Raw genomic sequence first — 15,178 nt, forward strand, 5'->3', positions numbered from 1 at the left:
GGCGGGGCCCCGGCGTGGGCTCTGCCCCGGCCGCCCCGCAGCTCCCCCAGGCATCGCTCGGGGTCAGGAGAGCGGCAGGTTTGGCCGCTCAACTCATGGTTTGGCTATTGGAAGCTAAATCTTGAATACCAGTTTTCTAATCAGCTTCAGGTAATGGGTAAAAATCTACTGCTCCCTGTTCGAGGTGTTTGTGTGGCTGTGGGAGTTCACCCCTGCAGGGAGATACAAACTTTCTCCCAAGCACAGGGTGTGTGGTGCAGTTATAATTAGTTTACTGGTGCTTATGGATATGTGGACGCAAAAATGAAAGACTAACTGTAATAAATGGCGAGTTGCTTAATATTTATAGAGATTTCCTACACTCTACCCGTACAGAACTTAAAAAAAACCGAACAAAATATTTATAAAAATTGAATGGGGGTAAAATTTGGTTTATATTTGAAGCTGTCCCTCTTTTTGCATGTAGGTTGGCTGTTTTCAAACAGCACAGTATTCTTTGTGATTAGTTGTTACTTCAGTTTTCAGAAGAAAGTGGCTGACTCGCCTGATGCGATCCTGAGGAATGGGCTGAACAACAGATACCGTGTGCTGGAGGTCAGCGTGATCCAGAGGAATGGAAGTGACCCTGAGAAGCACCTGGCAATTACAGCCTCCCCCTCACTGGAAGATAGAGAGCTGTGCATCCTTAGGAATGGCTGGTAATCCACACAGATGTTTGAAAAGAGAATGAAATACTGGATTATTAACTCAATTTTGTTTGTGTTGTCTGTGAGTTGAGTTTTACAGCCTTAAAAGTGATAGGGGATCCTGAAAGAATCTTTGTTTAATGTAATATTATCAGTGTGGTAGCGTAATGGATATCATGTTGAGAGACCTGATCTCAGGTAATGTGTGTTGAGTGGGCACTGCTACCTTGCAGTTTTGTCGTTGTAAAAATGCCTTTATTCACTCTCAGGATTTCTTTAGGTCAACTCCTTAAAAAAACCCAACCCAGCATTTCAAAGTGTGTTATTTCTGCTGCATTGTGTCTGTCACTTGCAAACACTGATTGTGTGGGTGTGTTCCCTTGCAGGGAGTCTGTCCCGGTGGTTCCAGGGGACATTGTTCATTTGGAAGGGCAGTGCAGCTCTGGCACGTGGGTGATCAATGCCCAGAGTGGGTACCTGGTGCTGTACCCAGACCTGCTGCTCTCGGGCACCACCATCTCCAGCAGCATTCGCTGCATGAGGAGGGCAGTGCTGAGTGAACGCTTCAGGGTGAGTGCTCATTCCACACTGCCTGTGAGCTCCTGTTCCCCTGGCCCTGCTGCCTTAGCTCCGTGTGAAATCTGCCCCTTGGAAATGGCATTATTAGCAATTCATAATGTTTACAACACAGAATCATTTGGGGTGGAAACTGCCTCTGGTTGAGCTTCTCTTGTTTTTTTGAGAATTGCACCTGAAATAATGCAGTACTCTTTAATGCAGCTACTGGGCTAAAGAAATGGTCTTTCCACTTATAATTCTGATAATTTTTTTTATAATCTCTTGCTGCATTTTGTATGGATATGAATCCTTTGTGAGGGATATGCTTCTTGCCATCCCTGTGAAAATATAACCACGCTTGGCCAAGTTAAGAGCTTCTGAAAAATGTGGCTAATTCAGTTATTAATTGGTGTGGGCTAACTCTGGAATCTGAATACGGCTGCTGGATCTTGGAAAGAGGAGAAGTTTCTTGTGGTAGTATCCTTGCTGATACATGAGAGATATTTGTGGTAGTATCCTTGTTGATACATGAGAGATATGCTGATAAATAGAGAAGCAACAGCTGCCAGTCTCAGCTGATGAAAACTTCCAGACATGATAAGAATATAAATCCAAATTAATAAGGAAATTTTAATAGAGTGGTAAACAGCCTGGCTGGGAACCTGTGGCTGGAACAAGAAAATTAAGTGCAGGAGATTCAATCCTTTATTAGAGGAGTAAGGAGGATAAAATAATTGCTGGGACATTGCACTGGGGCCTGACTGGGATAGCACCATCCCCCTGTTGTGAGAGCAATCCACTGGTCTGTAACAGATCCATAATACCACAGTGTGTAGGTTCCCAGCTGTTTGGTAGTGACTTGTGTAAGGTCATTTACTACCACTTTCAGTTCTTGTGAGTCTCCAGAGCCCAGCCCTGCTGATGGGTTCTGAGCCATCTTGGTGACACATGGGATGCTTTTGCTGTGAGCTGGTAGCAGACAGGAAACTGCTTCATGCAAGAAATCTGTGTAAGATTGTAAAGGTAAGTATTTGCACTAGGAAATGCCTGCAGGCAGAACTTTCTCAAAATTTATTTTAAGCTGTGCTTTTGTTTCTTGCCTGCCAATCACAAAGGGATTGTATCCTGACATTGTCAGGGTTGGGATAAAGCAATAGGTGAGACCCACTTCAATTCAGGCAGGTTTGACCAGATAATCATTAGTGAGGTGAAAGCTGTCATGATCTTGTAGCTAAATAAGTGCAGACTGTGATGTGCAGCAAATAAAATCCAGAAATTTGGCAGAGGAGTTGACATGAAATGGGCACAAATCTTCAGGTATGGTGACATCCCTTCTGTTGCAGGGCTCTGAGTCAGGCTCACCCCAAATGCTCGTTGGGACAATTCTTCATGACATCTTCCAGCAATCAGTAACCAATGACCTGACACAAGAAAAGGTGCAAGAGCTAGCAAATAAAATTGTGTATGGACAAAAGTACCTCAAAGAAATGTAAGTAGCATTACAGCTGCTTTTTATGTGTGGAAGACAGGGCAGGAACACTTTGAACTAGCAATTTAAGTTGGCCTTTAAAAAAAGCACTGCTATCAGGAGAGTGTTCTGCTAATTGACTTTGCTCAGTGGAAGTTAGGGATCTTTTACTAAGATAATTTTCCATTTGATAGCGTAATTTTATTAGCCTTCCCTGCTGAGCTACTTCTGTATATCTGAACTACTCTTTTGGAGTAACTGTATGTGGCATGGTTGTTTTTTACTTTTAGGCCAAGCAGGTTGCAGTGTTTGGGTCTGTAACATCAGATTTCCAGGCATCTCCCAAAGCTGATTTGAATGAGACAAATAGTTAGTTATGATCCTCAGCAATGAGCCTAGAACCTTGTACTGACCAAGAACTGAATTTCTGTTAATTTCATATCTTTATCAGGTTAAAAGTCTCAGTTGTTAGAAGACCTTTAATTTATTTTCTCAGCAGAGCTAATAGAAATGCTAGGCAATGCTTAGTATTTCCCTCAGAAAGTGGGAAGATGAATGGCTGTTAGTTTTAACATTTTACTGCAGCCTTGATTAAAATACAGTTCTACTCATGTAAATTAAAAATCATTATATATAGACTGTTTTAAATTGTATATTGGGCAATATAAGTATCTGTTGGCCCCAGATGAGTCAGAAGTTAAAGTTGTAGTGGCAAGATTTATTACTCTTAGTTCTGTTATGAAGATAATATTTTGAATTATGGCTGCTGAAATGCCTTTATGTCCCTCTGGGCCTCCATGAAACTTAATTTGCAGTTCATTTTTGCATATGTAGGCTTCTGTTTATTGGGATTGAAAAATAAGTTGCATAAGTCTGCTGCCTGTGGTCATTTGCACTCCTGTGAACCTTTTTGTGCAAAATCCACTCTGTTGCTGTAGAATAATGACATTATTTCCAGTGGTTGCCAGCACTGAATTGTCTAATGCCACATGATTAGATTCTGTGTCATGTTCTGTCAAAATGCACGTAAGGAGCAGATGAGGATATCCAGACTAAAAGCAAATGGTCTTTTAATTTTTTATTCAACCTTGCATGAATTGTAGGAATAGCCATGTTTAAATGCATGAGTCTGGTACTCCTTTCTTGCAGTCACACTCTTAATTTTGTTTCATCACATCTGCCACACTGATGCTCTCACTTTGCTGTATCTGTTGTTTCAAAGGTTACATCAGAAATGGATGTTCTGGTATAGTGTATCTCTTTTAACAGATGTTCACTTAATAGTTTTATAAATTGAGTTGAACCTCTATGAAATTGTTGTTATCTACACTTTATAGATATTTATAAGGACTTGGCAGTTACTTCCAATGATCTTGTTGCTACTCCAGGCAAACCACTTTAGTACACAGCAGATTTAATACTTTGTTTCCTTCATGTGCATGTATTTTTAAATTTTTTTAGGTATCTCTTAAATGTGAAACAAGCACAAATCATGCAAGAAATTGAAGAATATTTGCCATCATTTTTTAAGTGGGCAGAAGACTTCATGCACAATCCAGCGAACCAAAACAAAATGCAACTAAAACTGTAAGAAGCTAGAATTAAATTTTAAACCCTTCTATGCTGTATACTTGTTTAGTTCACTTGAAATTTTTAGAACTCCTTATGCACATCTCTTGGGTGATTTGGAGCTAATTCATGGCCTCACAGGTTGTAGAGCTGCCCTTGTGCTGCATGTTTAGCTGCCTTTGTGAGTACTGGGCAGGACATGAAGCCTCAGGGGGAACTGACTTCAAAATCTTTAAATCCTTGTAAGCAGCATGGTACAAAACAGAGCTTTTAGTGAGAAGAGCAAGGGTATTTGAGCTGCTGACTAAAGTAGGAGTTACTGTTGGTATGAGCAAGACTACAAATCAGAATGTGAAACTATTAATGAAATGGAGTTCTTGACTAATAAAAGATTTCTTTGGTGAAATGGTGATTTTGCTCAAATGCTGCTCAGCTCTTCTTGTCCGTGGCTTTTGCTGTTAATTTTAACCATAGAGTGTTAAAGTTTCAGTGAAATGGCAGGTCTGAATAAAACCTATATCCTACTGTCAAGTGTATGACAGAGTGTGGTTATTGGGAAAAGACCAAAAACTATTAAAAACAGTTTAAAGTCTCATTTTAATTTTGAAATTTAGGTGAATAGCAAAACTAACTGAAGTTAGTTTCTGATATGTTGCTTCCTCTGGTAATGGGAAGATTAGTTTGAGTGAGATTGATGCATTTTATTTCTCAAGTTAGTGCCTAAAGGGCACTTGTAATGCAGAACTATTGTATATTTAGTTGCAACACAATTTTAATGTTTAAATATCAATAATAAAGGGAAATTGTCAACTTCTGGCTTAATTTTCTTCCTAGGTCAAATGGTGGCAAACCAGAAGATGTATCTTCTAAGATAGAGGTTGTAGATATCTTGGACATTGAAGAGAATATCTGGTCTCCCAGGTTTGGGCTGAAGGGCAAGATTGATGTTACAGCCAGGGTGAAAATCCATTGCCAGTCTGGAGCACAGTCTCGGGTGATGCCTTTAGAGCTCAAGTCTGGCAAGGAATCCAACTCCATAGAGCACAGAAGTCAGGTACAGACACCAAACATCTCATTTCACTGTCAGTGCTCTGTGTGCTTTTTTGTTAGGTGACCTATTTTGTCTTAGGAGTATGAAACACTTTGTATGTGGTCTAATCTAAATTCATGGATGGCTCATCCTGGCATGCCCAAAGCTCCTGGTATAAAATTAAAGTGAACTTACTAGTAAGAAGTGTACACATTTACCACCTTCAAGCACACTTATGGGTTTTTTATCCTGAAATGTCTGTTCTTTAGTCTCTTCTTACTACATTCATATATGGGGTTGAAGCAAACTGTTTCAGGAACTAGAGTTACACATATTTCCATATAGCTGGCCTGATTTAGAAAGATGGTAGCCTTGATATAAGGTTTTAAAGATACCTTTTAATTTAAATCCTTGGTAAAGTTACTACTTGCAGCTTCTAGAAGACTTGTGATAATAATGACTGTTTAGCCATATAAATTGTGGAAGAACTAAATACAGTTTAGAAAGTGTTTTGGTTTTTATGCTGTGCTGGTTTTGACTGGGGTTAGCAATGGTTTTCCTCACAGGAGATAAGTGTGGGCTGTGTTTTGGGTTTGTGCTGAGCACAGGTTGATAACACTGGGATGTTGCTGTTGTGGCTGGGCAGGGCTCACACAGAGCCAAGGCCTTTCCTGGGGGTGATGGGAAGTGAGGGGACACAGCCAGGGCAGGGGACCCCAGGGATCAAAGGGGTGTCCCAGACCATGCAGCTGCTCAGCACGCTCACTGTCTAGGGTGGGGAAAGAAGGAGGAAGGGTGGGGGCACTGCAAGGTTTGGAGTGATGGAGTTTTGCCTTCTCAAGGCACCATTCCACATGATGGGCCCTGCTCTCCTTGGGGGTGGTTGAACACCTGCCCAACCACGGGAAACTGTGAATGAATTCCTTGTTTTGCTTTGCTTGCATGTGTGGCTTTTCTTTTCCATCTTAAACTGCCTTTATCTGAACCCTCAGCAAGGGTGAGGAGGTGAGTGAGCAGCTGTGTGGTACTTGGGGTTAAACCACAGCAGCTATAGTGGAACAATATCTATTGCAGGATGTAAATATGTATTTATGTGTAATGTTTGCAGGTTATTCTGTACACATTGCTGAGTTTAGAGCGGAGGGCGGATCCTGAAGCTGGATTTCTTCTTTATCTAAAAACTGGTACAATGTATCCTGTGTCTGGAGCTCGCATGGACCGGAGAGGTAAAGTTGTTCCCCTTCTCTGGACACCATAATTCTCTTAAATATTACTAAAATCTTTCTTTATAACTGTAAAGTTTACTCTTATGAAAATAGCTGTACTTGGGGATACTTCACTCATTACTAACATTTATGTTAAAAATTCAGTTGTTTTATTAATACAGTGCAAGGACTTTTGAATAATCAGTTCTTAGTTGACTAAAAAGTTGATAGCTAATTACTTTTGAGGTAGAAATTGTTACAAGCAAACCCATCAGCTTAGTTTATCCTTTTCTTGACAGAATTAATGAAGTTGAGAAATCATGTGGCCTTCTACTTAACACACAGTACCTATAAATCTGATGTGGGAAGGCAGAATTCACAGCTTGCTGCTTTGCCTCCTGTGATTGATGACAGTCAAACATGTAAATATTGCTCCCAAATGCACAACTGCTTTCTATACAGCAGGTAAAAAAAAAAAAGTCTGACTAATGTTTTTAAATGAGATTGAATAATTGTATCTTTTGATATAATAATTTCATATTTGTGCTTGACAGTTTTATGTTTATTGAAGATTTTTCCACCCCAAAAGAATCTTCTACAGATTTCTCTACAACTTTTATGGTTCAGCTCCTGATCTCACAGAGACTTAATATGTTTGCTCAGGTACACTTTTTGCAAGACAAAATCTGAGATAAGTCTCAACAAAATACTTGATGACAATAACAGATCTGTTTAAAAAGCTATATTCTTGCAGCTCTCTGCTAGAGGCAATCTCTGGGCCTGAGTTCTGGCTGGAGAGCCGCTTTTTCAGCTTCACTCTGTAGAAGATTGTTTCCCTGTAGGGTATGACACAAGTAATACATTAATACTACTCTGCTGATGTGTTATTGCATCTCCTGGTCAACAGAAGTAGTGAGCAAATATTCCATAAAATTTCACACAAAGTTATTGCATTGTTTTAACAACTGTTACAAGTTTTAGTGTCTATGCTGCACAAAACCAACCAGAATTGTATGTGGAAGAGATCAAATGGGGTTTGTTAGAAAAGGAGAGCCTTGGGGGTGGTCTTGTGGAAATAGAATGCCTGATTGTTTTTAAAATTAGTGGGTCAAAGTGTATGTTGAGGGAGCTTTGTGGGGATACCTGATATGTTTCTGTGAAATCCTGCTTCTTATACTCAGTTGTTGCCACAGCAGGATATAGCTGGAGAGCTATTTGCTTGTGAATAAACTTTTCTTTCTCTGTTTGTGTTTTGAATGCATGATTTGGTATAATGTCTATTGATATTTAGTTTTGAAAAAAATTTACTTGAAATTTGCCTGTGTATTAACTATTAAATCCCCATTGCTTAGCTAAATATCAAAATAGTATGTTACAATAAAAGAAGTAAAAGGTAAACTCTGTAAATGTATATGTTATTATCTTTGAAATGCCTTTATTTGGTCTTTGATTAATTTACTGCCCTTCAAAATCATGGAGATGATGTGAAGTTACTCATACAAGATTATGCATCTGAACAAAGGATGCAGGTTCTACTTTATTCAAGTAATGATAAATTAATCTCTCTGGTATGTTACAGTGGGTGTTTGGAGTGTTGTTGTGTACAGATGGGCTTGCAGGTGAAAAAGGATGCAGGCTGAGCCTTTCTGTGGCTGGTTCTGTCCCTAGGGCTGTGGAGCAGAAGATGGCCAGTGTGGCCTTTCCTCCTGCTTTGGTGCCTGTCATTGATAGAGAGACCCAGCACCTGAAACCCTCCCACCTGGAGTATTTCAGCCTCTGGTATCTGATGTTAACCCTGGAGCTGCAAAGTGGAGAGCATAAAAAGGGATATAAAAATATATGGATGACACCTTCTTTGGAAAGGTAGGTTTAGTTTCTAAACTCTTGTCAATGATGCTTCCTTCCTTCCTTTTGTTTATTTTTTATTTTGGTTTTGATGGTTGGTTGTGGGTGGTATAGTTTTTTAACTTGTGAGGTTTTATTCTTAATAGTTCTCTTATAGGGAGGATCTTAATATTGAAGTATTTCTTTTTTTGATACCTTCAGAGAGAAGGCTGGAGATTGTGTTGGAAACATGATCAGAGTTGATGAAGTCCATGAAGTTTCTGAGGGACAGTATCTACATTTTTTCCAGCGTAGAAATGGTGCCATATCTGGGACAAACCTGTTGGTTGGTGATCGAGTGGTTGTGAGTGGAGAGGAAAAGGGTTTGCTTGGTTTGGCTACTGGCTATGTTAGAGAAGTCAGTGGAACAAAAGTCTCCTGTTTGTTGGGCAGGTAATAGGATAAAAAGAAAAGTATCTGTTTGCAAACACTCTGGCACTGGCTTGAGGAAAGGTGCTGCTACGTGTTCAAAAAGCTGTGACATGTCCTGACTCTTCCTACTGGGGATGCCTCAGGTTTTAGCTTTTATATTTTTCAGATTCTGTGCTGCTTTAGTGTGTAAGTCTGGGCTTCGCATTGGGATGGTGAGCTCTCTGCACAGAGCAGGGAGACAAAACACTTCCTTCTCCAGCTGGGGATCAAGGACAAATGATCCAAATCTCAGCCCAAGAGCACAAACAATGTGGACTGAAGAGAGAAAAACAAGCAGGATGGGACTGCATGGGCTAAAGCTGGAATTGGACAATTAACTCTAATATGCAATAGGACCAAAACTTATAAAAGTGACAGACCCCATAACCAGCTGTCCATTTTGTGACCATTTTGGTTCACCTTGGGTGTAGCCCTGGCTGGGCTCTTGTGCTGCCCAAGGTGCATCCTCCGTTGAGGCCTCCTAATAAATCCCTACTTTATTCTTTAGCTCCATCTAGTCTCTGTTCCAGACCAGCCTTCACAATGCACCACTGGCTTTGGAGTAGTACCCTTCAGAAATTCTCTTGCCTTGATTGAAACTGTCAGTACCTGCTATATATGCCTATTTACCCAGGTTCTTTGAATAAAAGCACATTATAACTCTATTGACTTACATCTCTAGCATGAATCTATATGGATACAGTAATTACTGTGTTAATAGTAACTTTCATTGTTCAGTCTATATTGTGTTTAAATTGGGCTTATGTTTTATTATGCCTCATTGGGTTCATGCTTTCTTTAGATCAGTTAATAGTGTATTTCAATTAGCTGTTGCTTTACTCTGGGATCTCTGGAAGATATCATTTAACATGTAGTAATAAGTCTTTAATCAACATACAACTGGTAAACAAAATTATTTCATCCATGTTCTTGTCATCCTTCAGGAATTTGTCCAACCTCCCCAAGAATACTGTATTTAGGTTGGATCATGATGAAGGAGATGTTGGTACAGGAGTCCCCTTTAAAAATCTTTCTAAATTGATGAAAGATTGCCCAGTCAGGTATGAAAAATCAACTTAATTTCACACTTTTAATATTTTCAGATGAAGTTTTTTAACTGGTAACTCTTATTTGAACTCAGTTTTGTCCTGTTTTTCTCCACAGTGAAAGGCTCCGCAACTTGATCATTGACTTCCAGAAACCATGTTTTATTCAGCACTTGAGCTCTGTCCTTCCTCCTGAAGCAAAGGAAACTGTTGCAAATATTTTAAAAGGTACAAAATTACTTTCCCCAAAGTGCTCTGCTTAGTAGTATGTCTCTACAGCCAAAGTATTTATCAGGCTATAAATATAAGGAGTTTTTCCTACTTTAGGGTCCTGTGATAGTTCTCAGCTCAAAAATTAAAACCAAGTTCTTACCTTGCATGTCTTCCAGCTAGCTGAAGACTCATTTAATCACAGGAAGACCTGATCAGATCCTGTTCACAACTTTATTTTACTTTTGCTGGAGGCTGCAGTGTGCAGTTGCAGACAGAGGGCCATGTGATTCCCTCTGTAACCTTTACAGGAGGAAGGGACAGAGACACCTCTTGGGATGAAGGGATGTTGTATTGCACTAGATAGTTTATTTAGTTGTTGTTTTGCACAGGGGGAGAGGAAGGAGATGGGCTTTGGTGGAAACATTCACTTGTATAATCAATCACTCTTGCTAACTTGTTGACAAGTGTCAGCATAGTGTCATGCTTTGTGGCATTTATTTAAAAACAAAACTTGTTTAGGTATGAGGCAGCATCTTGTATTTGGTAGAAATATTTCCTTGTGCTCTGACACAGTTGCCTCTGAAAACATAAATTTAACTGAGTTGTCTTAGAGTAAACTGAATTTTTTATAAAAACTCAGTTTGAAGTCTTACTTTGCTTGAGCTTTGCTTAGTCCAAATAGCTGAAATGTGCTGCTTGTTTGCATCAGGCTGGGGCAAACCAGCTCTGCTGTGATGTTTGTTCTAAACAACATGCTGCTGCATGTGCAGCCCATCAGCCCTTGCTGTGAGCTGTGTGTTTGATGTGAAAGTGGTATGATCAAACACAAATGCCCAGACACAATATGTGGAGGTGGTCAATTAAGATATTAGAAAAAAAAAAGTCACAAAAGGTCTAAAAATAAAAATGTCTTCAGTGACTTATTTCTAGGACCATAGTGCAGACCTTTTACTACTTATCTTGTGTATTATGTTTAATGTCATATCTTCATTAAAACCTACAGACTTTGCTCAGTTCTTACCTCTATTAAGGGCTTTAGTGAAAGAGGAAATTACAATTTTGCTGTGACTTTAGTAATTATTACAGTTTTGATGAAGTGTAGTAATTTAATTTTGCTTTTCCTTCTGAAAGGTCTAAATAAGCCTCAGAAACAGGCAATGAAACAAGTGCTACTTTCAAAAGACTACACACTTATTGTGGGTATGCCTGGAACAGGAAAAACAACTACAATATGTGCTCTGGTAAGATCATGTACCTTGGAGTTTAATTTTTTTGGTGAGATTTAGAGGATAGAATTAAACCAGCTGTGTGGTGTCATGATTTAATCTGACAGTATCTGTATAGTTTCAAGGAAGGAAACACACTTCTTTTTGCTTAACCTATATTTGGTAGAACTAAAATTGGATTTTGTGGAGTAGGATGGTCAATTGCTTGTGTAGGAATGTATGTGGGAGGGAGGAGATTGAAGTGTGATATTTAATCATTTCTGTGATGCTTTAGTGTTAAAATTCTTTGGCTCCAGATATCAGCAAGTCTTCAAATCCTGAGTTATAGCTCAAAAGAGGAAGTAGCCAGCAGTACTGGCTTCCCCAGCCACTGTGGATTGTATGAACCTGTGGGGCTGCATCCATGTGCAGTCTGCTCCTGTCTCCTCTAGCTGGTGCTTCTCTTTTGCCCAGGAGAGAACTGTAGGAGCATACTGCATTCAGGCTGAGTGAGCTTTTCATGAAAGAGCAGTGCTACCTTGCTTCCATTTGTCATCAGCTCATGCAAGGAGGAGGCTGGAGAGCTGCTGCTATTGCCCTGAACCTCCAGTGGCTGCATTGCCAAGGAGAGCAGTGCTGTGGGAACAGCCTGCATGGCTGCTATCTTCACATCAGCCCATTGCCTGAACCTCCAGTGGCTGCAGTGCCATGGGAGCAGTGCTGTGGGAACAGGCTGCATGGCTGCTTCTTACACTGGGGATCTTGGAGTGCAGTTCCTTGGGAGTGCACATCCAGGTTTTGGTTCTGTGTGAGCAGCCTTGTGAGCCTGCTGGCCATGGGAACCCTCAGGACTGCTGCCCACATTGGCAGTGGCCAGGGAGACTGATTCAGACTAGGGTCATGTTTATTATTGGCTCCCTCCAAAACCCCTTGTGTTTTTCACCTTAGCAAACCTGGGATTGTTGATTCTTGTAGATGAATCCTTTTCTGCTTCTCCTTAACAGTTTCTCCTTTTCTTTCCCTTTGCTACTCGTTAGGTGAGAATTCTTTCTGCTTGTGGCTTTAGTGTCCTTCTGACCAGTTTTACACACACAGCTGTATTCAAAGTTGGTTTCTTGCGCTTGGGCCGAGCTCAGAAGGTTCACCCAGATATTCAGAAATATACAGAAGAAGAAATCTGCAGGTCCAGATCAATTAAGTCTGTAACAGATTTGGAAGAGGTCTATAATAGTCAGGTGAGAAAAATGGTTTTTTGCTAGCCCTTCAAATTATTAAAGATAATTACATTTGTATTTTGTTTGGATGCTGCAGAGAAGGAACCCATCCCAAGGGTGTGTACTGTTGTAAGAAATCTGAGCTGAAAGAGATACTCAACCTCTGCATTGTTTCAATTTCTTTGTAGCCAGTAATGACCTACATTAAGTCTGCAAGTTGAGAAGCTTTGTTTATGTCCACTCAAAGTAACTCATCATTGTAAGTAATAAGCCCCAAAGACTCCAGTGGTTTTATCTGACTGAGGTTTTGTGATGGGCTGCTGCAGCCTCCTTTACATTATTTACATTTTGCTGCTGTTTGTCCTTTCTCCCTCCCACTGGTGCTCCTTGTGCCATCAGTACAATCAGCACATGGGGGAGAGGAAGTGGAATGCTGTGGAGCTGACCTGGCCAAAGCCTTATTTCTGATTGAGATATTAGTGCTGTCTGTGTGAATGTTAATGCAAGCCATAATGGCAGCTGGGTCATACAAGTCAGTGGCAGCTTTAAATTAAACCCACTGAAAGAATAAAGTTTGATGGGAGTTGGAGTGCATGCCAACTTCACAAAAGCTGCCAGTTTTTATTGATAAGTATTGCTGGGGAATGACTGAAGTCATAAGGGGAATGACTTGGCATTTCTTATTTTGGTCATTTTGGATCGCAGTGGAAGCACAGCATTGAGGAGAACTGTGCTGCTGTTGTTGTTTTATCTTTTCTTCAGTATTGAAAAAAACCCCACACCACCTGATTTTTCACTTAGTCATTTCGGCACACTCCATGAATTGTCCATGAATAGAACCTGGCATCACTCTGAACACATGACAGGAACAAGTTGTATGCTACAGTCTGCTCTAAAGCTGGTTTTGTTTGTCACTTGCAATTGATACAAGAATATGTCAGACCAATATATATCTAAGTGATGTTGGTCTGATTTCAAGGATAAATAATTTTATTTCTGTGATTTTTACAGTTTAGTTCAGTTTAATGGGAAATATTTTTTTCTTTTAATATGGAGAATATAGTGCTAAAGGATATAAAATGTACTTTATCCTTGAAGTGTGTCTCAATTTTCAGCCAGTGGTAGCAACATCTTGCATGGGAGTAAATCACCCCATCTTTGCTCAGAAGCAATTTGACTTCTGCATTGTTGATGAAGCTTCCCAAATCAGCCAGCTCGTCTGCCTGGGCCCACTGTTCTGCTCCAAAAGGTTTGTGCTGGTGGGGGATCATCAGCAGCTGCCTCCACTTGTGCTGAATGCAGAAGCAAGGTAAGATAAAATGCTGCTGGGCAATTCCTAGTCACAGATTCTGGGAAGGCTCTTTCAGTGTTCTGGTTGACACATTTTGATTTTTGTCTTTGTGTTGTAACAGAGATCTTGGCATGAGTGAAAGCTTATTTAAAAGGCTGGAACAAAACCAAAATGCTGTTGTCCAATTAACTGTGCAATACAGAATGAATAGGTACTTTCAACATTTATTTATTAAGATGTGTTCTTGATGTGGGATTGAAATGGTGAGATTTTTATGCCTTTTCTTGTTTTTTAAATCTTTAGTAAGATTATGTCATTGAGTAACATGCTGGTATATGAAGGTAAACTGGAATGTGGTTCAGAGAAGGTGTCAAATGCCACTGTTAACTTGCCCAACCTAAAGAAATTGAAACTGGACCTTGGGGATGCTTCAAAGTCATGGCTGAAAGAAGTCCTTGATCCAGACACACCTGTGTGTTTTCTGAACACAGAGAAGGTAAAGTTCATTATGCTCTTTCAGCATGTAAAACTTCATTCAGGGTAGGTAGGGTGAAACAGGGAACTTCAGAAAGTGTTTTTCCAGCATCATGTGAAGTGTGCAGCACACAAAAACATCCTTGGCACTGTTGGCAGAGCTGGGCAGGGTGGTACAGCTGCTGCTGGAAACATCACATCTGAGAACAGCTGAAAACTTGAATTTAGATACTACTTCAGAAAATATTGAATGGACTTTAAACTCAGTTCTTCCTATTCAAAGTGTGCAGCCATTCTGGGTGTCCTTGCCAGCAGGGAATGGCCTTGTTTCCATCGACTGAGGGTGAGTGTGGCAAAGCTGTGAGCCAGTGGCAGCAAAAACTGCAATTCTCCATGGAGTTATGCAGACATTCTACACATTGAAATGTAGGGGATGGATAAATTGGTTTAGGTCCTTTCATGGAGACCCAGAATTCTGCTGGGAAAGTAAAATTCTAGTGCAGATAAAAATTCTGCAAAGAAACTGACTTGCAGGAAGAATGAGGAAGAGTTTAAATGCGCGGGGAAAAAGATGAATAAATTAGTACCTGTTTGTGGTCTCCAGTACTTGTCACTGTAGTTGGTGATTGCATTATGAGTCTTTCTTCCTCCTTAACAGGTTATGTGTTGATTCCTATTAATACTGTGTTTTGCCAATAATATAATATAATTTTTATATAATTATCAACTTTATGATCTTTTATGCTGTGGTCAGAACTCACCACTGTTTCTATGCTCTCTGACATTGTACAGGATTCATGTTTTTTTTTTCCAACAGTTCTGGTAGAATCTCTTCAGTGAGCTAAAAACAAGCAGTGTTTACTTTGATGGCTTAGAGAAATTTCTAAAAATGTCTAAACTAAACAGAAATATTTCCCAGGAATG

General features: G+C 40.0%; 1 protein-coding gene across 1 annotated transcript in view; it reads left to right on the plus strand.

The window, feature by feature from the left end:
- The window catches only part of DNA2 (DNA replication helicase/nuclease 2), a 23,549-nt gene that overhangs the window by 3,144 nt on the left and 5,227 nt on the right, over nt 1–15,178 (plus strand). Inside the window, exons 2-17 of the mRNA XM_005428969.3 lie at nt 507–698; nt 1,073–1,256; nt 2,588–2,733; nt 4,174–4,299; nt 5,116–5,335; nt 6,420–6,537; nt 6,816–6,981; nt 8,185–8,379; nt 8,563–8,793; nt 9,756–9,872; nt 9,976–10,085; nt 11,202–11,311; nt 12,313–12,510; nt 13,605–13,798; nt 13,902–13,991; nt 14,084–14,276. Coding sequence (XP_005429026.2) covers nt 507–698; nt 1,073–1,256; nt 2,588–2,733; nt 4,174–4,299; nt 5,116–5,335; nt 6,420–6,537; nt 6,816–6,981; nt 8,185–8,379; nt 8,563–8,793; nt 9,756–9,872; nt 9,976–10,085; nt 11,202–11,311; nt 12,313–12,510; nt 13,605–13,798; nt 13,902–13,991; nt 14,084–14,276 — 2,590 coding nt within the window. The remainder of the gene's footprint in view (nt 1–506; nt 699–1,072; nt 1,257–2,587; nt 2,734–4,173; nt 4,300–5,115; nt 5,336–6,419; nt 6,538–6,815; nt 6,982–8,184; nt 8,380–8,562; nt 8,794–9,755; nt 9,873–9,975; nt 10,086–11,201; nt 11,312–12,312; nt 12,511–13,604; nt 13,799–13,901; nt 13,992–14,083; nt 14,277–15,178) is intronic.

The sequence above is a fragment of the Geospiza fortis genome, unplaced genomic scaffold (genome assembly GCF_000277835.1).
Source record: "Geospiza fortis unplaced genomic scaffold, GeoFor_1.0 scaffold637, whole genome shotgun sequence".
Taxonomy (NCBI): domain Eukaryota; kingdom Metazoa; phylum Chordata; class Aves; order Passeriformes; family Thraupidae; genus Geospiza; species Geospiza fortis.